This window comes from Magallana gigas, chromosome 4 (assembly GCF_963853765.1).
Source record: "Magallana gigas chromosome 4, xbMagGiga1.1, whole genome shotgun sequence".
NCBI lineage: Eukaryota > Metazoa > Mollusca > Bivalvia > Ostreida > Ostreidae > Magallana > Magallana gigas.
In genome coordinates, this window is record NC_088856.1 from 43,557,045 (window position 1) to 43,584,967 (window position 27,923).

At 34.9% G+C, this 27,923-nt stretch overlaps 2 protein-coding genes and 1 long non-coding RNA gene across 5 annotated transcripts in view; 2 read left to right on the forward strand and 1 right to left on the reverse strand.

The window, feature by feature from the left end:
* The first annotated feature begins 502 nt into the window (after window positions 1-502).
* LOC105344877 (protein HtrL) lies at window positions 503-3,326 on the forward strand. Its single transcript, XM_034451491.2, has 2 exons — window positions 503-707; window positions 971-3,326. Exons 1-2 carry the CDS (start codon window positions 644-646, stop codon window positions 1,765-1,767), a joined length of 861 nt encoding a protein of 286 aa, XP_034307382.2. The 5' UTR covers window positions 503-643; the 3' UTR covers window positions 1,768-3,326.
* Window positions 3,327-4,704: 1,378 nt separating this feature from the next.
* The window catches only part of LOC105344879 (uncharacterized), a 33,201-nt gene continuing 9,982 nt past the window's right edge, over window positions 4,705-27,923 (reverse strand). Inside the window, exons 1-6 of one of the 3 annotated variants that reach the window (XM_011452790.4) lie at window positions 22,738-23,110; window positions 18,221-18,439; window positions 16,187-16,420; window positions 10,033-10,348; window positions 7,458-7,509; window positions 4,705-7,015 (exon numbers count right to left, since the gene is read on the reverse strand). In XM_011452790.4, the coding sequence (XP_011451092.3) occupies window positions 6,197-7,015; window positions 7,458-7,509; window positions 10,033-10,348; window positions 16,187-16,420; window positions 18,221-18,439; window positions 22,738-22,750 (1,653 nt within the window). In that variant the 5' untranslated portion in view covers window positions 22,751-23,110 and the 3' untranslated portion in view covers window positions 4,705-6,196. Of the gene's footprint in view, window positions 7,016-7,457; window positions 7,510-10,032; window positions 10,349-16,186; window positions 16,421-18,220; window positions 18,440-22,737; window positions 23,111-27,923 lie in introns of those variants that run through there. The other 2 variants (XM_011452788.4, XM_011452789.4) reach the window with 2 other exon arrangements.
* On the forward strand, window positions 14,805-16,345 carry LOC136274832 (uncharacterized). The gene is made up of 2 exons (XR_010713255.1): window positions 14,805-14,954; window positions 15,088-16,345. It is a non-coding gene; the product is annotated as an uncharacterized lncRNA (long non-coding RNA).

The window sequence follows — 27,923 nt, forward strand, 5'->3', positions numbered from 1 at the left end:
AGTGAACATTTGGAGAAATGTTTTCATTCTGTTAAGATACTGTGATTGTCCTTATTTCACAAAATCATGTTTAATTATTAATTAATTTCTTATTAGAAAATTTTACAAATCATTGTTAAAAATCTATGGGCAAAAATTTTAATTTGGTGAGTTTCAACTCGATCTCGCAAAATTGCATTGAAGTAAAATTCTTGTGTATAAAAAGGTGGGGGGGGGGGGGGGGGGGTTATGCCTGTGTCTTCCCGTTTACGTCAAAGTTCTGAAAAGTATTCAGGCGACATGTTCTTTCTAGGTGGTACAATGTATAATATTTCTATCATTAAGAAAAATGTAAAAGCAAAAATTATATTTTGGCGATTTGCGAATACGAAATTGCGCAGAAATAAATTATCGTGTGTAGTTTAAAAAGAAAATGGGGGGGGGGGGGGTACGTTCTTTTAATGATTGCGCAAATTCAACTGATAGCGCGTATAGCGGTCAGTTCTGTAGAGCGGAAGATTTCAGCGAGTCCACTGTAAGTGTTAGATTACAATGGTCCTAATGATGTGAACTATATACATATGATGACTGACTGTAGATAAGCAGTGGACACTTAAACTCATGAATAGTACATCTGAAGTTTAATGAAGTATAAATTATACCAATGTTTAAATTGAATTTGGCCGAAGTTCCTCTAATCGTTATTCTAGTACAGTGTCTTCTAATAGGTGAGTACAGTCGTACTAAATTATCGATAGAAATTTCCGTTAAGCTAAGTTGAAAGAGTACACGTGCACTCGCGCTACACGTACTTTTACATTATATACCCCGGTTTAAGATATGCGCTAATCGTTGAAAATTCCTTCAAACGTCATGATTTCCGATTGATCCAAACGTCCTCTTAGAATTTCTTTAGGAATTTGAGGTGTATGCAATTACTCACATTCGAATAACATGTTCCTATAAAATAGTGCTTCTCTTATATATCTAGTACACGGACAAACACACAAACCAAGTTCAGATGCTGTGTTGGTGACTGCATTGTACGACATTGGTCGAGATCGGTGGCAGTTCTTCCGGAGGAGCTTCGACGAATATCTGTCATACTTTAGTAATGTTCTGGGTTTAAATGTGAATCTGATTGTGTATTCTGATGAAACTGTTCAAAACTTTGTGCTGGACCGAAGGAAAGGTTATCAGAACAAAACCCATACCTTCAGAATTAAATTTTCCGACTTAGAATATTCTCAATACCGGCAGCATATAAATGACGTCATCACATCACCCGAGTTTCGAGAGTCGAATGACATGTTGGACCACCCCGAGGCCTTTTCAGTAGAATATTTAATTCTAATGAACAACAAAATATCGTTTCTTGCAGACGCCGTCCGGCGTAACCCGTTCAATAGCACACATTTCTTCTGGATAGACGCCGGGTACGGGCATGGCGAAGACCTAACCCGATGGAAAAACTTTCAACCGCGAAAACTTCTCGACTATCATGATAAGATAACCTATATTGAACTTAACGACCCCAGACGGTACATAGATATTAACGATCCACACAAAGTCAACATGGGACCCGCGTTTTGTGGTGGTTTCTTTGGTGGGGACGGCGGCGCCATTTTGAGGTATGAGCGACTGTACAGGAAAACGTTTCGAAAACTCCTAACGGAGTACATTGTGGATGATGATCAGAACGTGGCCTTCCAGTGCTACATGGAGTGTCCGAACTGGTTCCAAAATGTCCGAGGGGACTGGTTTGACGCTTTTGAGCTATTTTCCTGAATATTAGTACACATTTATATCTACCGAGTAAATTTCTCCTCTGTTTCTTTATATTTACATTTTCAACTCTCTTTGTCTGTGATAACACTACAAATCAATTTTGAACCCTATAGCCCAATAACTTCATAAGACATGAGTGACACAAAATAGACGTGTCTTTTAACACAACCGAAAAGCGGTATTGGCTGTGCCGCGTAGTAATACGTAGCATGTGCTACATGAAAAAATTAGAAATAATATAAACATAAGTAATAAGGAATCATTATTTGAATATTACATGTGTATGAGGTGATAATTTCGGTCGGACCGTGATAATTTCGGTCGGACCGTGGTCAAATCTATCATATGGCCCTTCTGGCTTTATTGGATTTGACCATGCCCGACCAAAATTATTACTTCATAATACTGCAAAGAATGATTCCTTATTCCTTACAGAAACCCGATTGCACGTGATTCGTACTTTTATAGAAACTGACAGGTCTGAAATCTACACAATTCAGTTCTAACCAATTTTTCGACAGGTCGAAACTTTCGGCAACCGATAAAGAAAAGTCACGGATAGCACGAAATAATCACAATGATGTCAGAGCCAAGTTACCATATAAGACTACTTGGTTGTTTCTTTTATCTAACTCACTTGTACATTAATTATGAATTAGTTATTTTAATTTACTTGATCTTTACGATCAGTTTATTGAAGATGCATATGTAAGCAATAAAATGATTCATGCGTGTTCTAAAGATGGCGTTACTGAAGAAAAAGTAAATAACCCGTGAACGCGGATTTAATCATGTATTTTTTCATGCGATGTAGCTACCTTTATATTCTGCACAAATCACCAAAGAAAGGTGCATCATTTTATTGTATAAGACAAGAAGCATTATACATATGAGAAGTGTTTGTTAAATGTCTAACCATTTTCAAATTTTTAGCCGGAAAATCGCAACATGGATTTTTTTTGTGAGAATATTTCCTAGAATATATTGATTAAATATATTGGACATAGATCATTCTATTTATAAAGATGTATAGGCCTGTAAAAGTTATAGAATATAACCATTATATTATTCAAACTTTAGAAAATTCTATATTATATAAGTACTCAGTTGATCTGATTTTATTGACTGCCCTTATAAGAGTTATCTTTCTTTGTCTATGCATCACTTCTTCGACTCAGGCTTCATATCGGGTAAATGTCTGAGTCGCTGCGGTGCACTTTGATCTTGTGTTTAATTAATGGCAATTTCAAAATATGAGAAAGCCCTTAATAAATGAAAGATCAAAGCTGTTTCCAGAATTTTACTGTTATTTTTAACTTTGCGTTGTTTCCCAACCATCGCCATAAACCATAAACCAAGCCCTAAACACAAGGTTCCCGGCGGCGACAGCTGCTTCTAATGTATTGAAGCCTCTATTATTAGTACATAGTATTTGGGTGTGGGTGTCAATATAGTCATTATGTCAGCTCAGTATTCCTCAGTACCAAACAGCTGACAAAATCACTGGCCGATCGCGCGAATCCATCCCCATTTAATAGCAGTATGATTATTTAATGTTGTACCGAAAACGATTCACTTCATATTATACGTGTTTTATGTATATTAAACATTATTTTTGTTAAATTTAAAATACATATGTAAAAGGTTTTGTTGACTTTCGGAAGGGCCTAATGTTTCTAATGGGCCATTTCGATATTACGCTTTTCATATTTATATATTATGTATACATAGTTTATTAGATAATATGCCCGCCACTGCTTGTGGATTGTTATTCAATTAATTTTCAATGACAAATATCTTTACTAAATACATGTACAATGTGCATGCAGTAGTTTTATGGCTTAAAGGGCAAATATAACGTCTTTTTTGTTAGAGTAAGCAAGATAAATTGCCAAAATGTATCTTAGAGATAAAAGCAACATATTATTTCCCGTTTCGGTAATTATTTAGGATTTGATAGAACTAATGGTCTCTGTCATCTGCTCTGTTCTCTGGGTATGGTACACTGTATACATTACGCCTTTTGAAACAAATCAAATCTGTTCACATAATCATGGCCTTTTTAAATGTTATAATATTCAGTAATGTGCGTAGACGTTAAATTAAGTTACATGTAAATGTACATACATTTTATAGTAGTTAACAACCAAACGAATCTGTTCAATGACAACCTTAGGATTATTACTTAAAAGCTTTAATGATTAAAACATTTTCGACTTGTAAATCAAATTATTCCAAAAAGTAGACAATTAATTTTTTTTCTAGGTCAGGGCTTAAATTATTTTTATGCAATTACTCGCAGTCAACAAAGTTGGCATCATTTACAAACACTCGTACTGAAAACATGTGGTTACATGGTGTTTTTGTATAAACCACGGGGAATGTTCATTAGGAACGGGTGCTAATAGCTGGACGTGTGTTGCCCCTCACCCCTAAAATTGCGTGAAGACAGCAGCATGTAGATGAACATTTTCAATATTTGCATCACACAACTCCATCGCAAAACATAAAAACATGAAATTTATGCGAGTCGAGATTTTTTTAATTAAAAAAAAAATGTGATATGTTCTGAGAAATCAACTTTAGGTAAAATGTATAAGGCGAAAGATTTCGTTTTCTTACATGTAAAATTTACAAAGTTACATGTATGTCTAATGCACTGATCACCAAATTTGCATCACGTTTTTAAAAGTATAGAATTAAGTGAGGCACATGCATGCTCTTGTCTTCTTTCTTAAACGCAACGCTTAAACGTGATGAAAGTTGTTAAACGGCGAGAATTTCAATTAAGTAAGTTCCAAAAATAGGTGCCCTACATACACATCTGTAGATGTAAATCAATTAGAAAAAAATTACATAACGGTCCAATTAATTTTGCTAACTAGATATATGAACACACGTTCAAAGTGTTTATAAACAAAAAAAAAAACGTGTATATTTAAGTGTAAATTTCTTTTATTGTATTATGCATGTATCACAAATAAAAACACACATTAGACCCAGTCAATAGGTCTGTTAAATTAGATTGACAAGCGTAAAAAATGCAGCGGAATATTTTTCTACAGAACATTTTAAAATTCTATTGGCATCACACAATTAATGCAGTATGACTTGATGATCAGTACCAGGACATGAAAATGTAAGACTTGGTCATTCTTATTTTTGTTTTTCTGAAACTCAAAAAAAAAATTAAGGGGACAAAAAGCAAACTTTCAATGCTCTATAGAATGAATAATACTATAACACAGGGATGTTTCATTTACCATTTTCACCGATAATTCACCAACTATATGCATTTTCTTTTTAAAGTTTAGTTTTTCAGCTGTCAGTCAATAACAAAAATCAAAATACACATTTCACTTTTTTCCGCTTAATTAATTAGTCACTGTGAAAGTATTTAGTTAAGGCGTCTATCGATTCTCACATGTACGCAAACACACACACTTGTACTCAGACAGATACATGCCCAAACATATTTACACACGTGTGCACACACTTGAATTCAAACTCATCTGTATAATGGTAATTTGTGAATGGACAATATATGTAGCAAAATATTTTTTTTCATTTCAACCTAACAAAAAATTGGATCTGACCAAGAAGTGCCCATTGTTTAATTGTGCAAAGGGGGGGGGGAGTTAGAAAATTGTCTCGTTTTTGCAGTTTTTGACAATGATGGGATGATAAAGCAATGGCTGTAAAATCGATAAAACATTATAAAATAAAAATATTTATGGTAATACAAATGCTGTTATACCGGTATGCCATATAGAATAGACGATTACTTGTTTCATTGTATAAAAGGGTAAATTTATAAAGCTTATAACAAACTAAAAATCAAAATAAATTTCAACGATGATAATAATAATCATGTTTCAACAATTATAAATAAATAAATGCTCACTATAATAATAATGCTGAATAAGTTCAATCAATATAAATGCATGTTGTTCTAGGTTAAAGAAAATCTCAAAGCCCTCCCTAAAGATTTTTTCTTAAATACCATGATTTTCTTTTAATTATTGATGAAAATTCCTTTGTTTGCGATTTTAAAACATTAAATAGTCTATAGTAGAAGTATAAAAATGGGACAAACGAATTAGATTCATACAAGAGAAAATAAAAGTTAAGGCAACACAACTCCAATGTTAAATAAAAACTAAAATCACATCAAAAAGCACCATTTCATCTGGATTTCATTTGGGGAGTAAACTACTCAAGGGATAACTCGTTAAAATTCGAGTTCATTGTATTTAAGTAAACGAAACATTAGCTACATGTAGTTCATATAATTCCATCTTCAAGTCAAGGCAAGATCACAAAAAATTAAACTTGTAGCACACGTGATTGGGTTTCAAATTGGTCCCTTTTAAAAGGAATTACGCATACAACGCTAGATGTCACTGTATGTTAAATATCGAAAGAGAGGCTAACAGGAAGTGGAGCTGTCCTGTGTGGATTTCGTGGACTGAGATCGACTTTCACTCCCATGTGAAGGGGATTCTGTCAATTGCACTTGATCATAATGGTGACTACCGGTACCGCTCTTCTCCGAGGGTGCTCGAATGGACTGCCGGAAGTCCTCTATTCTGTCATAACCCTCTTCCTCTCCGCCTCCGCCATGTTCGGGAAGCGTCGTTTGACTACAGACACTAGTTGATCGTTGGACATATGGCATGTTCTGTCTGCGATCAAGAGAAAACTGACCAGGTCGGTCCTGGGTAAAACTCACTGGACTGTGACGAAACCCGGACACCTGGCACGACCCAATCGTGTTATTTCGATCCGGATATCGCACCATTCCAGTCGGAGACTCCAACGATCTTTGATCGGAAATAATATATTTCTCCCTCAGTGGAATGAGATGAGCAGGGGGCACCGTTGGGTGCTGTGACTGCACCGCTTGGTGATGGGGACTCGGTCCCTGAACTAAAAAATGATGACCGGGCATATACGGAATAAATCCGTGAATACTCGGATGATAAGTTTCCATGCCACTCGGATGCATGGGGATCATGTTTTGACTAGGTGCATTTGTCCCTCTTTGAGACGGTTCCAGAATGAAATAGTTCTCCCCCAGCGGAGGAACACGGTTGTTTGAAGGGTTATTATTCGGCTCTGAAAACGACCCGTTCATCTGTTTTTGTCCCGGAAGTCCGTTAGGAGATGAGAGGAATGGTTGTGCTTCGTATGCAGTTTCCCTGGGATGAATTTCTTCATAATGGCGCCCATCATCCACGAATGCTTCCTGTGGGAAAGAAAAAATCTTTTTAAAAAACTTCAATATTTTACAAAATAGGACCCATTACAATTACTTCATGCTGAAGAACCCTGGTTTTCATTTATTTACTAAAAATTTTCACTTAAAAAGATTAAAAAGTTTCTGCATTGAACTAATAGCTATCAGAAAGGCTTTTTTTTAAGATAAAAAACTAGCTTGAAATGTGATCGAAAGAATCTCTCATGTTTTGTGATGGTATATAAGTTTTCTTTTTATTCAACTCCTTTAAAAAACACATAATAAATCATGAATGATTCTTGCAAGTAATACATGATCATTGTATTTTTTTTTGTAAAACATATAGTTCATTGACTGAAAGAATTTAACACCCTGAAACTTTATCAATTTACAGGAGCCATGACGTCGAGAACTTTATTATCAGTGATAAACGAATTAACCGGATACTTACATCTCTTTGATATGTATTCTTGGTTTTCTTTTCGTTGTCCAACATTCGGCGTCTGAAAGAATTAAGCAATGACAAGTCTTAGATTTATCTATCAAAGGCTTTCTGTTGAGTGCATGGGTTAAAGTCAAACACGGCAAATCAAAAAGCACTCAAATGTGAAAATAAACAATACAGTTCTAGTATACATGTATATAAAACAAGTACATGTCTACTTAGCAAATCAGCAATGAATTGAGTAATACACAATTATATCAATGGTAAAAGATTAAAACTTCATATACATGCTATATATTTAAAGTGTAATGAAAGATAGTTACAATTCATTTATCTAATAATTTTATAAACGTGATATAAAAAAACCCCTCAATCTTGATTAGAAATGCTCTGAGTTAGGAATTAGTTGCAGCACATGAATGACATGAGTACTCAAATCTTTGACAAGCCGTGAAAGAGATGGAAAGAATTTTTTAGAGAAAGTTTTCGGTTAACTTCTTGGGTAATGTTCCTAGGTTCTTTAAATTTTCAGTCAAAATGTCAATTCACTTAAGCGTTTGCTACAATGTATCCAAACAACAGGGGGTTGATCTTTTAAATTTGACATTAGACATTACCGAGATCATAATCTTTACGTAATTCCAAGTGTTTCGATGACCAGATGCAAGCACTGGGTACATAAATTTTGGCTACCGGTGTTTTATCAATGTTTTTCTCAAGTTGACAGAACTACTTAAGGGGTAGGGCGGGGTAATTAGCTGACTCACGATCCCCCCTTAATTGTTTTCCCGATAATTCGTTCCACTTGTTGAGTTTGCATGAAGAGAAATCGAGGCGATTTGTTGCGGAGAGATTAAAAACTTCCAAACAGTTTGTGAGCTAATGATATTAAATGTCTCTCACTTTAAACATCGCCGATGAACACGAGATGAAAATGTGACATGTAGTCTGAAAGGTCTGGTAAGTTGAATAAATGGCAGAGCCATGCCATTCAGTCAACTATAAGCTCAGTAACTTTTCCGTTCCCGGATAAAAAAAAATTATTCTGAGAAAATTGCATCTTGATAAACATTTAAAATCAAACAATTGAAATACTTAATGTTACTTATCAAAAACAAAACGTTGTATATTTTAATATGAAATATGACTTTTGACAATTTTTAAGCTGTACATTTAATATTCGAATACCCGCTCATACTGGTGTTGAGATGTAACATTATGTGGATATGTGGCATTCAGATGAATCCACATTGATTAACATACGAAGACTTTTTAAAAGAATTGCATCCATTTGGGTTTTTTAAACAAAAAAACAGATTGTTTGAATTACAAATCCTAAAAACCTGTTTACATTTATAAATGTCGTGAGATATTTGAATACAGGAAATACAATTCGAACACACTTCTAATGAATATGTTTGTTGACATGCAAAGATTGTAGATAGAGTGATAGCTCAACATATATAAAAGTCATGCAAAATCAGATGTTCTTTCATATAACTGCCAAATTACATGTTAACTGTGGGTTGAAAAGACTTGGCCGAGCCTTTTATCACTATTTTTAGCGATTTCCTTGCTATGCCCTCATTTGTCCATACGTCAAACCCTCTCCTCTATATGAGCTCCAAGCGCTGAAAAATCGTTAATGATTTAATTTTGTTCTTGGCTGTAATATCCCTTGGCAATGCAATTTCTTTTATCTAATTATCGGAAAGAGAAGCCCTCAAATGTATGTTTTATGAAAGAACATCGGCGAAGATCGCACACCACAGACACTGCACAACACACGCAACAAGTTGTACGTAGATTAGTCGTAGAAATCTTCTATTAGAGAGTTAAGGTGTACGTAGAAGTAAATGCTCACTACATGGCCGTCATTAAATGTGCCGACTATATAAAAAATTACCCCCTCCTTAAAAAAATCTTATATTTTATGTTCGGTTGATATGTCTTTCAAATGTATGCACTTAATCGTAGGACCAGTTCCGCATCTGTCTAGGATATTAAAAGCTTATTTACCGTTATAGTACCGTTAGATCAATTATTCTACCGTAAGATTCTAATTTCAAAACTCTTATTGGCTATATACTTTAAAAGTCAAAGAAGCGTTTTATTGATCAAATATACTAAATATTTCTTTTTAAATTCCCGTAGAACATTTTTTAACTTCCCTTTTAATAATAACTCGCGATGGAACTGATTATACTTTCTTCTTTTAGTAAGAATGAGTTTTGGAGCTTTTGATAAATGAGATGTAGTCATCTATCTCTCCTGTGTATGTAAAATAATTAAATTTTTTAAAAAGATTAATCATTGAAAAGAGTGAGTTTTAGAGTAAACCTAGAGTTCTAGTATTTGTTTAACCCAAAGGGTTATTTACGATTGCAGCAAAATAATATATCAAAAAATCAATCACGTACGTAAAGAAATCTTAATTAAAGATTTGGCGGGCCATTAAAGATTACGTCATCGGCTATTTATAATTTTAAAAAATCAAATTGAAAACAAAGATGGCCGGCACGATTAAGGACTTCCCACAGAAGAATAAAGAAATAAATATAAACTACTATATGATGCTTACTCTACTCTGTACCTTCTAACAAACCACAGGATGGCGAGGCAGGTCAGCAGAAACATCAGGAAAACCCCGCAAAGAATTCCCACCGTTATCCCCATCAAACCGTCACTCCAGATGTTCCCCGTGGGGGCTTGAGTAATGGGGTCGGTGGGGGTGGTGGTGCCAACTTTGGGGGTCGGGGTGAAATCCCAAATGCTTTTGGGCGTGGTGGTGGTGACGTTCTTCTGGATGTTTCCGCCCGGGAATTTTGTCGTCTTTGCAATGGCAGGAGTTGTCGAACTTGGCGCCGGTGTCGGCGGGTTAACACTTGCTGGTTTGTCTGTAGGTAATGAAATAAAAATCAGAGTTAAAATTGGAACAAATTGTGATGTAAGTTATTCTTAAACTATCGATTTGCTTTTTTAAAAGTTATTTAATAATTCTTATTTTAGTATTAATCTACAGGATTGAAGCTATGGCGTAATAGTTTCAATAATTTTTTTTAACCTAGATTATGAAATAAATCACAGTTTTAATCTCGGTGGAAAGAAGTTACAACTTTAGTATTTTAATTGAATGGGATTTTTTGTGGGCTATGAAATGAAATTCATATTTAAATCCCTGCTGGGGAAGATGTAACAATGTAAATAATTCAATAGATGATATATGCCTGTTGATTGCGGGAAACCACATTCTTAATTCAAATATCTGGGGAGGAAGTTAAAACGTATGTATGTACTGAACCAGACATTGCATTTTGGAACAGTTTATATAGATTATTTAAATTTTCATTATTGAGAGTCATAATGGTTAAAAGCGGAGAAAGGATTCGCAAACGAGTGACTATCACAACAGTATATGTACGAGACTATGTAGTCAACCCATCGTATCATTATAATGCAATTTAACATTCACAAACAAACCAAATGCATGCGCCCATGATGTGCAATTTTCACAATATTTTATTACATTCAGCGAGAATAGGAAGATAATGGTAGATGATTTCTATCCCAAATTTTCAGCATTGTTGAAAGATCGCGGCGATCCGTTGGAATTGATGGAACATGCATAAGTACGAGAGCGCGGTGAATTATACAATTTACTATCTCCCCAGTTTAAATGTTCACCAGAAATACAAATTAACCAATTCAATGGAGGTAGTCGTTACACACAGTGCCCAGTCATGATAAATGGGGAGTTATTTTTTTCCTCCTGTATCTTTCAGAGCCGCTGTCTGTTCGCAATATCGACTTCTTCCCCGCGCGGTGGAAATAGTTTTCCATTAAGCCAAACGTTTGATATTCAATGCTGCATGTAAAACCGACATAGGAAGCTTATGGGGCGTGAGCGAGAAAAACCCCTCAAAATCAAGAACTTTTATTGTATATTCTTCTATTTCCATGAAGTACTCTTAATGCTTGAGGGAGAGAGAGAAAAGGGGAGAAATGAGAAAGACAGATTGGAGAGAGAGAGAGAGAGAGAGAGAGAGAGAGAGAGAGAGATGATGCATGGGTGGTCAAGCAGCAGACGGCTAACATTCTTCGACTATCGACTTCCATGACAACAAATTAACCATGCAGGGTAAACTATGAATATTCGCGCTAATCATTGCTCTTATCTTATCAATTTTAATTATGTTATCGGCCAAAAAAAAATATTGATGTCGTTTCTCGACACTTCCATCAATATGCACTGCGTTTGGAGGTATTCAAATGTAGACAGGTATTGATGGAAAAGAAACCATTTCTATCTTATGAAAGTAACAAGACCATTGATGAGCAAGAAACGGAACAGTTGTTTTGACAAAAGTCGTGACATTTTGATTGACAGCCATCTTTGTTTTGAGGCATCCCAGAATTCAATGCTTCATAGCGTGCTTCGCAGTTTTAAAATACGAGATCGAGGTGGGCAAAAATTGAACGAACAATGAAACATGTTTTCCTATATTTTGACATGAGTGATCAATTTCGCCAGAACTTTGACTAATAGAAGCCGCCACAGTGACAGGAAGCGGATTCAATCAAAGTAGGATTTACTCCCGTATGGCCATTAGCGTACATGTATTAAAACCAGGCAGACGTTCGATCTTAAAGCGGCAAAAACCGTCCGATTCCAAGAGTCTTTAGATTCTTGAAGATTTTCTTCTTTCAGTTTGCTTTCCAACACAGTACATCTTTTAATTGAAAATCACCATATGTTTTTATTTCACTATCTACACAATAAACCAATAAGTGATATTTTTTAAAAATGATGTATCGGCAGAAATTCGATAAATAAAAATGTATGATTCTTTTGCACTTAAAAGTGTTAGTTGTTCGGTACACCTGTAGGTACGAAGTTTGAAAGGTATCTTACTTTAATCCCTAACAATTCTCAGAAGAAAAGTTTTCGTAAAAGCTGTAACATACATGAAGACATCCCTAACAATATGACAAAGATGGAATCTGTCCAGCATCTCTGTCAATCTGGGGAACTTGTGGATACTTGAGCGACTGATTAGATCTGTAAGCGGCAGATGGATGAAGAGAAACCCCTAAACAGTTTGGACGTATATAGTGCACAAGTGACGAGGAAGATGGGTTTTCTCCAGGGAAATGTCGTATTGTATTGAAATTAGAAACAGAAGGAGTCTTATGAGAATTTACATTAAATTAACTTTGATCTGGAGGCAAAACATGCACGGTCATAAAATCTATATTATTAACATTCGTTCGGTAAATAAATATGCCCATTGAGGAAAAGATAGGGAATTTCTGGGAGTTTTATTCACTGATACAGAAAATGAAAAGAATTTACGATACAACTGGCATCTAAATTTAATAGCCTGACTAATATTGTCAGCGATTATGTACGGCTGGATTGCTTTTGTGGATAATTAATTATTATTCCAATTAACCATGAGATAACGATTCGAACTCAATTTGTTCATCTTGTATGTCAGTCTTTGACAAAGATCGTGAAATTAAACAAAAATAAAATGACATAGAATTGGATTTTTTTCTTCTAGTAATTAATATTTTGCTGATGCAGGTGTATTCTGTCCTCATTTAATTAAATTCTATTGAAAGAGATCGTGATTGCCTGTAAGGGTGATTAAGCTAGAGTTTGCACTGCCAGAAATAAGTACAAGTGCACTTTTTGTTTCTTCATATAGTCTTATCCTCGAGGGACTTTGAGAATTTATTGGCCCAGAAACATATTTCTTATATTCTCTAAGAGAGCGCTGGTTTTTCTCATCAGTTGTCTTGTTTATGATATTGTTTTGTTTAAAGAATGAGTCATTATTTTCTTACAAGAAACTGTAATTCCGTTAGGAGAATCAAATATTCATATCTCAATACAATAATAACGATCAAATGCGTATCGTCTACAATGCAATTGGCACTGCCAGCCCCATCAACGTGTCAATCGCTCTTCAGCTTCCGGAAATCAAAAAAGACCGCCACCCCCTTGGAGTATATTAGAAGCAGCAACGCATCCAAAGCAATTTGGTGAGCGTGACGAAGCCCATTAAATCAGGTTGTAACACCCCACGAATGTCAGAAATAAAAGCAAATTCGAGATTAATTTATTAATTTTTCAATCATCAGGAATCTGAAATAATTCCAGTAAATGGAGGATTGTGAAAACTTTACAACAGACGCAACAAGTTTCAAAAGAGAAATCAATAGTTTTGCTCCCCATGGATTTACAATTCTTGATATCTCGAAGGCGAAGCTAGTTTCATATTTCATCATCAAAACATTGCTGGTGTCATTCTTATTATATTATCCAGAAATCTGTAAGAAAATTGCAGCTCTACGATTGGGCCTCATGAATAAACGAACGGAAATAGTATGCGGCTGATTTTGGTTGATATCAAGCGACTTTAACGGAACGTTGCTCGATAAAGGGTTGGCTTTTTCATGAATACACCTAATTCAAAAATTAATGAAAAAAGGAAAAAACAATTATCTCGACACACGTTGCCTGATTTTACTTTGCATAGCTCTTACATATTCGATACATATATTAGAAATGTGCGCCATTGAAATAGACCATAAGCTATTTATGATGCATATGATAAACGTTCATCAATGCCTCTGTAGCTACATGTATGTAACTGTTAAATTAACTCGTAATGTTGTATTCAGCAGTACATATGCATAAGTATATGCCAAACACTATTTAATACAGTTTGAAAGAGATATCGACAGTACATTGTAAATTAAAATGATGCAGAGACGTTAAGTTAATACCGGGTACTTATAAGTGGAGGAACATTGATGGTTAGATCAAGGACACACATGGCCCGAAGCAAATGCAGAGTTCTGAAAAGGTTTATCTCAATATTTGTACTATTATCTCCTAAGCCTAGCGTATTATTCCAATCAAAGCTCTTTAAACACGGACAGAATAGCAAACATAAATAAACCAGACAAAGAAATTACACAACGATGGTGTACAGACGTGTCGAATTAATTGTTAAGCGCCAAAGGATTAAGATAAGGTTCGGTGCTTACTCCTGTTTTATTTTGCAAGGAATTACGACCAAATTAAAATCCGCTTAACTTTTATGACCATAGTCCTATTTACGGTTCAAACAATTGCAGAATGCATTTCGGGAATGTTCAAGTGCTATTGTAATCTACTTGAAAGGTTTTAGATGTTTTTATTTAATTCATGATTATTAGAGTATTGTTCGTTTAGACGGCCGCGGTACCGTAGCTTTTATGTGGTCGAAATGTAATTGTATTATTTTGTTCTTTAATACTTGATAAAGTTCAAGATCATCAATACCTTTGAAAGTTGCATAACGTAACTCATCACGGTTTTTCCATGAGTTTAAGTTTAAATTTCAGTCAAAACAGTTTCGAATTAATGGAAACTTAAAGACCTTCCGCTTCTGCATCGTAAAAATTCCCTGAACACAACACTATTATTCTTACAAAGAAAATAACATAAAGGTATCCTCTTTTTGTAATTTTTTAAAAAAAAAAAACTTGCTTTACATTGTTGGTAGCTTATTTTTTTCGACATTTGGTTTTCGTCGCTTATTACTTAAGAGTATGGTTCTGTGGGGTTTTTTATATTTTGTAGTCCCTAACCGGATGTACACTAAGAAGACCCCCGCAAGATGCAGGCGCTCAGTAGACAATAAAATTACGTACGAGACTGTGTCTATTCAGGAGATTAAAAACCGCAGCATGGACATTATGGCGATAGAACAACAGGGAAGAAGGATTACGCTTGCTTCCTCGTAAACCTGCTGCTTACTCTGACAATACCATGATTCATTAGACCAAGAGTTTTGTTTTCATTTTCGTTTCATATTCTACCGACAAATAAAACGGCATCCATAAACTAGAAAATGGCGGAGGGTTTTTATGGTGAAAAAAAAGAACTTTATGTGCAGCTTACACGCAAGAATCCCCATTGTCTTTGTTTTGGATAATGCTAGCCATAACGGGCATTACGATGTTCTGTAAAATACTAGAAACCACGTACGACTAGCATTAAGTCCTGCCTAATTCTTATAATGGGATCATAAATCCTCGTAAAAAACGCCAAAAATTATTCATTCAAATGGAGTAATCATTCGATCACTAAATAATATTCTTTTATCCAAATGACAAGGCGTGAATTAGCTCTTTTTTCCTCCTATCGATAGAGCAGTATTATGTGATTTATCGGAAGGGGGACTGATCATGCCTATTAAAAGGCATGTCATGACACGGCCATGTTGTGGGAACGTGACAATTTTGCTCCATCAGTTAATTAAGATTTAATCTGTAGAATAGTTTCTGTGCTAAAGGAATTGATATTGGTCGATAATTATGACTGACAAAGGTGGTCATAAAAAACAAGGGGAAATAAAGTTCAGGAGATCTTGATGATTCTGACTGTGTGAGCGAAGGAAGTGTTTAAGAAAATAATAAATACCCTCTGAGAAAGAACTCATTTATAATACACGGAAAGAGATCATATCTGACTTCTGCAAAGTCTTGAATTGACTTTTACTTTGTCTTTGTTAAATAAAACAGGTAACTTTTTTGCAGATTGTTTGATTAAGAGAAAAAGAAAACAAGCTCACTTCATAAGTCATGTTAAAAAAATAATACATGTGGATTTATTTTCCCTAAAAATTTATTTTAGTTTTCTGTGTAAATCTTTTGTGTTTGGAGGTCCAAATCATTACCTGTATAGTATCCCACTTTGTAAATTCCATTGCATCCATTGTTGATCCAAATGGAATCCTCTATGATCCCGAAGTCAATTCCCCTGCTGCACTGTGACCCGGAAGTGATCGGGAACTGAGCGATTTTCTCGATGGTCTGTACTTTCTGCGCATCTTGCACCTTGCACACTTTGTATGATGAGTTCCAATGACGACATTCCATCGTCCGGTCTTTGATTTCTGTGGCGGGGGCATCTGTCAGCAAAATTAAATCATATATTACTGTGGCTTATTTAATATTAAAGGGCATTATTTTTCGTAGAAAAAGTGTAAATCACAGTTTCAAGGGTACGTAAATGCGTAGCCAATGACCATATCAATACAAAATGTTAACAGAAATTGCACTTCAATGAGCATTTAATTTCGTGGATCAATTGAATAGCGAAACCCACGAAATTTGGTATTCAACGAATATCGATGAAATCAAAGTATTTGTCTGTCAAAGAAAGTTTTGTTTTTTAGTTTGATACATAAAACATTATATCTATTTTTATTTTAAGTGTTTGATTAATGAAAATGAATTTCATTTTTTTTTCCTGATATACTGGTATTTTAAACATTTTCCAAAAAAATAATTAAAAAAAATTCTTGGACACGCTTATTTTAAGTTTGATATGCAACTCGAAACAAAACTGGATTTTTAAATGTTTCAGTCAATTTATTATTAATGAAAATTCCAACTAATGATCACAATTTCTATAAATAAGAATTCTTAGAGAAATAATGTGGTAATCAATATTTCAATATGTAAATATTTCATGAAAATTCAATTTTGTCTGTTACAGCCATCATACTTAAAATTCTGTCTAACATTTGCAATCCTCGAGCAATATATTTCAATATCAATACATATACAATTTTTAAAAAAAAATAACAATATTTATAAATATGTTATTGTAACTGACATGCCATAGTTTGACCACTTAAACATTAAAATTATCAAAATAACTCAACACCTGAAAAAATCTCGCAGTGTTCATTTCAGGCAATTATTTTGCAGATTTTATTTTCTAGCAGCGTAATATTTGGGGCCAAACTCAGATCCTAAAACTAATTTCCAGCCCTCCAATTACATTTTCTTGTCAAGCTAACGCGATTTAAGGTTTTCTACGGCTGCGAAGCTTACCATCGAAAGCCATTAATGAGAAATATAATTCGTTGAAGTGCGGGGAAGGGATGTCATAATTTTCATATGTGCTTGTATTTCATAGTGCATCTGTCAATTAGCTTTCATTTCACCGGTTGCTACCATTCCAAATAGGGCAAATATCGAGTTTTGGTCAATTTTTCGACAAGATTCATTCGCGAGCAATACTATTCGCAACACTTAATAAAAGTTGAAGTTTTGATGCAACGTTTTATGTAGAAGGAATTATGCAATTATAAATTGCATTATTTTGTTTCGAGGCGTTTATTGCGTCTAAAGTGAAAATGGTATCTCACAATTTAATCCAGTTCTTGGGTTGGTTTTCTTCTTTTTTTGGATTCCAAAAATTGATTTTTTTTAACATTTTGATAAAAACATTGAAACATGTTATAATATTCTGTAAATGTACAGTATTTTAATGCATTTTGCTGAAATAGATATGCCATTAAGGTGGTATGGGACACTTTCATATTGTGAGTACTTCAAATCGTAAAAAAAAACACAACAAAAGCAAGTGTAATTTTATAACCTTTTTCTTTCCCAAAATTGTTACCTTACAGCGTAGGCAATAAGTTGGACCGTTAATTACAAAGCTGTAAGTCATGAGTTCGAATCCCGCTGGGTCTTTCATTATTTGAACACATATGTTTTCGTCAAATATTGTAAAATTTGAAAATTCTAAACGGTGAAAATATTTTGATTACAATGTAATTTTATATACATTAATATCCCATACCACCTTAAACATAATACATGTAACCCCTACTATGTTTATTATTTTCAAATGTAATAGAGAATGTTTTAACTGTATCTGACAAAATCTCTTTGACCTTGACCTTTTACCTTACCTCTTGTGTAGCAGAGGTGAATGCGGCCTCCGCATCCGTCCTTGACATAAACAATGTCCTTGTTAATCCAGTAATCGTTAATCCCACAGCTTTCATCGATGTCCATACACGACACCCATCCCCCCGCTATGTCGCTATTTGTACAGTCCTGCACAATCCCTTGGTGTATAGAACTGCAGTAAATATTGCTCTGTTGGTGAGGACATGTTATGTTTTTCCCTGAAAAAATGAAAATATTTTTATTTATCTAAAAAAAAATTTAAGCGATAACCAAAAAATCGTTTTGATAACACCTTCTCTCTCTCTCTCTCTCTCTCTCTCTCTCTCTCTCTCTCTCTCTCTCTCTCTCTCTCTCTCTCTCTCTCTCTCTCTCTCTCTCTCTTCTGGATATGTACATGTACATATGTATAAACGAGAAGGAAACAAGAATCATTGTCCATGTTTATAAAATTAAACTTGCAAGTTACAAGTATTCTTTGAAAAAATATTATTAAAGATGCTGCCAGTCCATTTTCTTTCCCCTTCAGCGTTTAACACTTCAACCAAGCAATTTTCAACGATTACTTATTTGGAATCTGCAAACTCGAAGAGAATTCACAGATTGTATTCATAAAAATTACATCGTAGATTGAGCGTTCTGTCCGACAAATAGAGAAGAGAGTCGTTTTATTTTCTCTGTTCAATTTGTCGTCTTTCACAAGAATCAAACTTAATTGTGTAATTAAGACAAAATACAAGGTCCTTAGTCCACTTATTGTATGAGTGTGTATAGGGCCCCGAAACGGTCTCCGGTTCAAGATATTTCCTGTTTTTCAAGAGACTGTTATTCAATTGAATAAATATAATCTATTTAAAAGCAGTTTTATGTAAATATGACTTAAACCACCCTCTAAGGTCAACAAAAGTCCCCCATTAAAGGCTTCTGCATGTATACAAAAACTTCCGGTGATATAGAAACTTGTTATTTTTTTGACGACTTCGTCACTGTTCAGACTCCTTTAACAACTTTTTTTTTCAATTTGGCTTATCGCGGCAATTGTAATGGTACATGTTCTAGACGAAAATCTGAATTTACTTGATTGCCAAAACACGTTGAATGGTTATCACGACTCACAAGTAATATGAACTTTAGGGAGTTGTGATTTGCAGTTTCCCGATAAATATTTCTTTCCATGACCGTGTGTTTGAACTTTCTTTGTTGTTGCTATGGAACGATATCACGCAATGACGCATGCGTATCGGATACGGTCCGAGAGAAGCACAAATGATAGAGTTTCGTTGGAAAATACAATTAGACACTAGTTCTAATTAGAAAACAACTCTAATTAAAAGTTTAACGTCAAACCATCATTTTTCACGTTGTCATCCACGATGCAACACATTGTTCCTTTTTTCTAAATTATGCAGCAAGATGCGTCGATTACGTAAGCTTCTAGTCGGGGTTTTTGGTATTTAGCTAGGGATGTTTTCTACAACATGTAATTACTGCACTGTCGAGTCCTGTAATTGATGCACAGAAAAAGGAGGAGAGGAAACTAGAAGATAATTATATTCCGTTAAAGCATGTAGAAATAGAGTAATATACCAATAACTATATAAAGGGAATATGATGAACATGCCGAATTAAGGGGTTTTTTGGCCCGCCATTAGTTATCCGATATAAGCCAATTACGACATTTCAAAACGCGGTGTAAAGAGTTCTGTATCCCCTGTTACGAAAGATAATTAAAAGTAGTTCACAATGTAGACTGTACATAATCTTATAACATGTCTGAAACTAGACACTGACAGATATGAGATGAGTCGAGCTAAGCCCAATGCAATTACCTTCGCTGCTGATAAAATCATTACCAAGAATTAAGAACGATAATATGGTTATAAAAAATGGGGACTTATTTTTAAGTACGAAACTTCTCCATCCGATAAATCAAGAAGCCTCGTTTCTGTTACGCGCGCTATTGACAGACGACAGATATAGCCTGCATCAGTCTCAGCCGATGACTATCTTCCGTCATCAAATCATAAAAGAAATTCAACCGTCCATTAAAAATTCGAAAAGGTCTAGGGACCTTTCTGACAATCTGTCAATAAATGCAAAATTATTTATAACCAATGATGATCTTCCATTTGATTTTTCTACGATAATGGTTTTGCCCTGAGTTTTCGTTGACGTGAATGATTGTAACGTTATACGTAGGGCTAAACAAAGATTTACAAATAATTCATGTAATTTTAAATCAAGCGATGGCGACATAAGAGATGACTTGAATCTAATGAATGCAAATGTAAAAATCAAGATAAGCAAGCAACTACGGTTGATCTTGGAGCACAAATATTTGTCTTTTTTCTCATTTTACGTATATACAACGTGCTGTTTGTATAGATTTGTTGCTATCGAAATCCTATAAGAACCCACACCTTGTTTTCAAAGGAAATGTCTTAATATAGAAAAAACACGACGCTCTTGAACAGCTTGAAAAATGGCAGACCATAAATCAGCAATTGCAGACAAATCAGAAAAAGAGAGATGGGGGAAAAACCATGCATCGTGATATAAAAGCAACAAGTCTTTCTTGTCACGAACTCGATCTTCATTGAAAAAAGAAGAAACGTCAATGAAACACCTGCTTTATAACGAGGGTAATTTAGAAGGCGTGAAAACAGAAGTATGGGGTACAGCACTCAGCTCAAACAAGACCGCTACTGTTTCTAACCTGTCCTTTCTGAGTGTATAATCACAAGTGTTGCTGTATTCGATGTCTAGAAAGCAAAGGATACAAAGCTAAACGAGTAGACGTTTTGGAAAAAAGGGTTAAAAAAAGGCAACTTTTGAGAACTTTGATATTAGAGAAATGGATTGATTGGCATTTATAAGGCAAGGTCACGATACCGATTAATAATCATAGGAAAAACATAATTTGCTGCCAATGGCTTATTCATTTTTTTAATACCCGGGACCGTTTATCAAACACATTCTAATTGCAAGAGCAGATAGTTGAATATAAAAGTCATTACTGCCGAACCGCAACGCTTTTATGTAGGTTCGCTCTATACAGAAAAATTGCGAGGCATAAATCATCCGAAGTTGAGTGTGAATGTATCATGTTCACTGAATTTTGTCCTCTGCCTATATATATACCCATCCAGGTACCAATAGATATCGCGTAACGAGTTTATGTCAGGGAATATCTTATATTACAGCGTGTAACATACGAGAAAGAAACCGCTTGTTTATTGTCCACGTGAACGTGGATGTATGCAAACAATGGCCTCCTTCACTTTATGATTGAGCATCATGTCCTCAGACACCTTAATTTTGTAAATAATCTCTATGACAAATTTGCAGACGAGGAAACTCGGGGCAAACAGGTCGTAAATATTAAAGAGGCACTGATGGTCACACCCCTTATAAATTCCATAGCACAATGACAAACAGGTTATCGATGGTAAAAACATATATAGTTTATTGATTTAAATCAAGTGCGACCGTACCTCATAAAATCATAAAAACCACAAAGACTCCTTTTTGAGTTCCATAAAGTAATTAATGTGACGACGGGTTTTAGAAGCACCCGTTCTGCTGTTATTTTACGCATTATTCGGTCATTAGTGCATCCCTTTATGTCCGTTTAAAGAGAAACTAATGAAACACGTTGATGACTTTTGGCTATCAGGGTATTTACTTAGTAAGCTTTCTATGGATGTAATTACTCGGCTTCAATGACAAATAAGGAGAGGGACATATTATTGCTCGGTCTCTCATTCAATATATAAACCCAGAGTAGCCAAGAAATATCAATACGTGAACAGATTAAGCATTGGCTCCGGATTTCAAGGTTTCCAGATAGATTGTCCATGATGAATTTAATAATGTCGTGTTTATCTACTGCACGGAGAGAGAGAGAGAGAGAGAGAGAGAGAGAGAGAGAGAGAGAGAGAGAGAGAGAGAGAGAATAAATAAAACCATATTTGGTATGCAATGTCCTCAGATCAAAAATTGAATTTAGGATGGACTAAAATCATCTTGAACATTCAATGAATTTTCCCAAAATATTTTGTTAGATATAACAATTCTTCATCAATAGTTCATACATATATATATAGTTGGAAATGAGAGTAATGAATTAGCGTCGAACTAGTCGTTTTTATTTGTGTTCGTATAATTATGCTGAAAGTAGTTTGTCAAGAAAGTATGCAAACGTTCATTTTATGCTGATTGTATAGATTTTTACGACGACAAATACTCATCATTAACAATGGATGTCTCTAAGTCTATAGACATAGCAAAAATCTATATACAAAACCGGCGGTTATCAAACTTCTTATTTACACAAAACTCCACAAAAAACCAAACACTCATCGCTTAACCAAAATGCCTTCTTTTACAAGAGGGCAATAGTATCTACTCTACCGTTCAAGAATGACAGCTGTTTCAACAAAGATTTGTATAATTTTTAAAAAAAAAACAAATAGAGAAAATTATGCTGAAAAATAAAAGTGAAGTACTGGCTAATTACCACAAGTCTTCATTGGTCCTGAAATCGATCATACAATTCCCCCGAAAAAAAGCAAACAAAACTTGCAAATCCGTGTTTGTTTCAAAAATTATATGTTATTTAGTCACACTAGAACACAGCGTTGGCCCAAGTCATCAGTGGCTCACAGAATTCATCATTATAACTTGCCATTCCTTAACATCATGACAATAATCCTCTTCAGATTTCACTGAAGACTTGTCCTCTGTGTCTATTCGGGGTGCACAGTGGGGTCCACGCATATAAATAAGCGGGTATTATTATGCCCCGACGTTGACTGTTATGATGCAAATTTTGGTTTCGGCTTGAAATGGGTGTTTGCATCGAATTGCCTTTTTGCGGCGTTAACAATGCACAGTTGCGGGGAAATGGAATATATACAGCGATTATTGAACAACGAAAAAACACCACTGAAGGCGTACCGAGCTACAAAATGATATCAAGTGTTCTAAAGTTTCTGTCAATAAACCATAAAATTTGAGGGCCCACGAATTATAAGGTTCAGGTGGTTGTAAATCTTTCATTGCTCTCATAAAATTTTCAATTCTTTAATATCAAACATTGTGTACCTGTCTCAAATTACTCAACGATTTTTAAAAGTCTGTAAAACTTTCATCTGACAGTTATTTAGAATTGCGAAAATATTACAAAAAAGGAACCCACAGCTTTTAAATCATTTATAGAAGAGTCATATGCAAACACTTATTTACTCTGTCACGTATTGGTACGTTTATATCGACACTGTTTGTATAGATCTTCAAAATGCATCGTAACACTATTAACGCTAAAATGTAAGTTATGATAAATGCATGAAATATGCACATGCAGATTCAAGCAAGTAATCGTGTACATTGGTACCCATTATTGCCTTTTTAAGTAGAATTTGAAATTATATAAATACACACATAGAAAAAAGTTTTGATATTAATATTAATAGTAAAGTAGACAACGTTGTCCAGATAATCCTGCCCCATAAGGTACCCCAATCATCGGCTTTGGAAGAGGATTTCGCAGATTTGGTTTTTTTGACAATACCCGGTACATCTCTTGGAGCAGCAGGAGTTCGACGCATTCTCCATTTAATATGAAGACCCGAACAATAGAAAATCTGTACAGCGTGATGCGTATTGAATAGACCGCCTCTACCCGCGGATTTTAATAACTTAATGACGCGGCCACTTGTTACCCACAAGTACTCAAAAGAAACCTTGTTTATTTCACGATTCCAGGTATGGTCGATTCGTACAAACATGGAGTTACATAAACCTATAGGAAATGACTAACTTTCCATTCATGTGGAAGTACGGGATCGAAGGAAGGGTGCAATGAAAATCAATGGCGAGCGCTAATTATGAATATTCCCACTCATAAACCTAAAAAATCGGCGGGTATAGATTCCGGTATTGGTTAAAAACCATGTCACTGTCATTGATGGACAAGGGACTACTAGCAATTAAAACGTTCCTTTTTTCTATCAAGATAACGTTCTCAAAATGTCAAATGTTTAATGAAGTGTGCAACAGGTGACAAAAAAGGTTTTTATATGCACCTCTTTTTTCGTATTTTAAACCAATTTCGCATTTTCGGGATTTGAAAACGCTAATGGTCCGACTAATGACCAGAAATGACAAGTTTATGACGCATGACGAGATCTAGACATATCTAAAAACCAGTAATCTCCGAATCTGTAAAAAATGTAAACAAAAAATGCACCCGGGAGTCGGTTCGGTTTGGAGAGAAACAAGACGTTCGGTCATAATTTTATCGACCCTCATCTGATACAGTCTGAGGTGATAAATTAATTTTATCACACCCAATTAACTTCTGCGAGATAAAAACTGAGTTTTAATTTACTCTGCAGATTGGGACGGGGAGCTTGTCCATGCTTCGACAGAGCTACACGTTCTAACAACATATCCTAATTTTTTTCTCAATCCATCATTGTTCGATACAGGCCATTAGTACTCATTTTGACGATTCACTGCAGCTAAATTTGCAGTGGAAAAAAAAAATCCATCCAACCCCGTACATTTCAATTATTGCTATAGACGGAATTCTAAACTGTTTGTAAATGTGGTAATGGAAGTTAGTTGCATGTTGGTTATTCTGGCCTAGAAAAAACCAAAAAATAATGGATTATAATTGGAATTAAACGTTGCGCTAAGAACCAATCAAGATTGATAGAAACATTTGCCGGCACCAGCTCATCAACTTAAAAAATCAAAAGACAAAAATCAGTAAATATATATCATGTTCACCCTGACGTCGTATACAAACATTTATTAAAAGAAATCTTATTTTTTTACGTCTTTTTTATACATCCCCAGGGCCCATAATGGCCTTCAATACATACAGCAAGAGAAAATTGAAAATTCGCATCATTATTTCGCTTTTTTTTTCTTCTTCAAATCCGTAAATAATGAGATTGTCATTTTGATTAATTTTCTGAAGAAAATGAGACTATTTGTCAAAGGAAAAAAAAAAGATGAAAAATAAAGTACATGCTCAAATTCTTCGTTTTCTAAGTAAAAAAAAATCCTAAAACTGGAAACAACTATTTTGCGGAACATCCCATCTGTCAAAATAACGAAAATACAGAACGTTTTGTTGATTAAGAACTGCCACATCAAAGGCCCACCAAAGGAGGAATGCCAGAATTTGTCTGTTTGTTTTAAAGACATTTATCTTTCAACCACTTAGTCTTATAAACGTTTTGTGTTGTGGCATACTTATACAAAATAAGCGCAATTAGCCTAGAAGAACCACAAGCGAAGCCAAAACCGAAATGAAATAAAACTTAACAATCCCCATGAATCGAAGAAATTGTATAATTCTTAATGAGACTACATGTTCCTGGTAAGATTTATATGAAAAAAAAAAAACAATGCTTATCATTGCAAATCTTCCATCTATTCTACTGGTCTTATTTTACGCCAGCTAATCAATCGGCAGATGTGTGAAAATGTATTTTTTTCTATAGAATATTGGCATTCTGGTTCTCGGCGTGAGCCGTGATAGATCTTTTTCCACCAATTCTGTCTTTTGCTTGTTCATTTTGAAATTTCATCTTGATTCCTTTTAATCTCTCCCTTTTTCAGCTAACAGGGTTCTAGAGGCCAGCCTATAATCTTTCGCCACGCCATCATTAATCCTATAACTCGATGTGAAATAGAAGGATTTTTTTCACAATACCCGAGTACTTGCTCAACTTTTGGTACCAATAATGAAAAAAAAATCCAAGCAATTAAAAGGGTTAATTGCAAACACGTTCGTGGCTGAATACCTTTATTTGACGTAAAGATCTGTGAAAGTATTAAACAAGATTACTATAAACTACAAAGATTTGGCTAATCCATCTTAGTGTATTACTTAATTTCACAAATGCTAAAGGATGGTTTTCAACTTTCATAAATGACTAAAGAGAACCACGTTTTTTTTACCATTTGTGGGTTTGAGGGTTTTTTACACTCCTGGGTGTGCACTAGGGTTAGAATGAATCACGACCCGGAACGATTTTATTTTTTAAAAAGAAATATGTTTAAAATGTCTCTCCTTTACTCAAGCAAGACCCTCCTTTTTTGTCATATAGGAAGGTAGCAGACAAAATAAAGAGACCCGCCGATGTCATTTAAGTCCACACGCAATTAATATTTATATAAAATTACTCAACAATATCCATAGCCGCTTATCCTTTTTCTTCGCTTTTATTATTTTTTAAAATCGCATTGTCGAGGTTATACACAATGGCGCTTATTATTTTTACTGCTTTTATTTTTTTTAAAGTGCATTATACATGTACATGTAAGAGGTTATTCGTGAAGACATTCTACGCTACAGTTCTTTGCAGTGTGTATTTGGTGTGGACAATTTAATAATAATAGCCTTAGACGTAACATCCAACAGAAATATGATATTTCCCAAACAACATAACTACCACCCTGATTTTCTTTCAGAATTAATGTACTTTACTTTATCTCTGGAATGAAAACAAGACATCTTTAGAATAAATAGCTCCCGATAGAAATCAGACATTGCAGTGTACATTCTTTTTTTCCCTTAAAGACAGAGACACTGCTAAACGTTTGTTGAACACACTATTTGTATCCCTCACAATAACATAAACCATACCCTCGTTTTATCTCTACAAACATTTCCCCTGTCTTGTAAAACAATATCATTGGTTTTCTCTGAAAACATCAGGAAAAATTTAATCGCAAGGATCGCAAGCTAGTGGAATTCGTCAAGTCAAAAATATAAACGAAAGAGAAATTTTCCAAAAAAAATATGTACATATTTTCTTGTAGCATTGATTCTTCTATAAATCAAAAATTTTCGGCTTTTTCGTAAAACGGTGTAGCACTTGCCAACTATTTGCCAAATTCGTGTTTATGAATAAGCCGCGACTACCCCATAAACAACATATCAAATCGTGCCAGTGAATTAGATAATTACACCCCTTTTTAACGCGACTTTTAAAATCTATTTAAACTGTTTATAAAACGGGTCATGGAAGAACTTGGCAACAAAGTTCATTTTTTGGTCATATCCCTCGTCTTAATTGGTGATGACTGATATTAAGGACCAAAGCTCATAAACAACAAGCGGTGACCATGATCACAAAGCCTGCAGGAATAACGGAAGCCCGTAGACCCAAGCACCCGCATAACCAAGACTTGAAGCCACAATTATATCTAGGGGCCGCTGATCAGAGAGACCTGATGTTATCGAAGACGACTCAGTATCCGACGCGAAGATCGGTCTCGAAAGAAAAAAAAAATACACCACCGCGCAAAACCACTGATTAAACATTAAGCTCTCCGATATCTGCGTCTTTTATCCTTTTTTCCCCGAAACAACAAGCGTCTTGATGACAATGGGGTATTTTAGATGCAGAACCAAGATGGCGTCAAAGATGAGAAGAATGGGTTCATCAAGCGCAAGGTTTCGAGAAGTTCAAGACAACATCTTTATAAATAGGTTCTTTAAACGTTTGCAGCAAAAAGCAAAAAATGAGGTTTTCGCTCATATAACCGGTATTGACGTGGTTTTATTTTGGGGAGAAGAGGGGTATTTAGTCTGGCCCACAGCTTGAATCTTGCAGTCATGAGCGCATGTTTACAGTGGGAATCATATGCAAGATCACATTCATCTAACGAAACAAATTTCAT

Excerpts from the sequence above, each read along its gene's own strand:
- LOC105344877 (XM_034451491.2), top strand. The coding sequence starts at position 644 with ATGTTTAAATTGAATTTGGCCGAAGTTCCTCTAATCGTTATTCTAGTA. Across the intron at positions 708-970 it reads AGTACAGTGTCTTCTAATAG|TACACGGACAAACACACAAA; the intron begins GTGAGTACAGTC and ends TTATATATCTAG.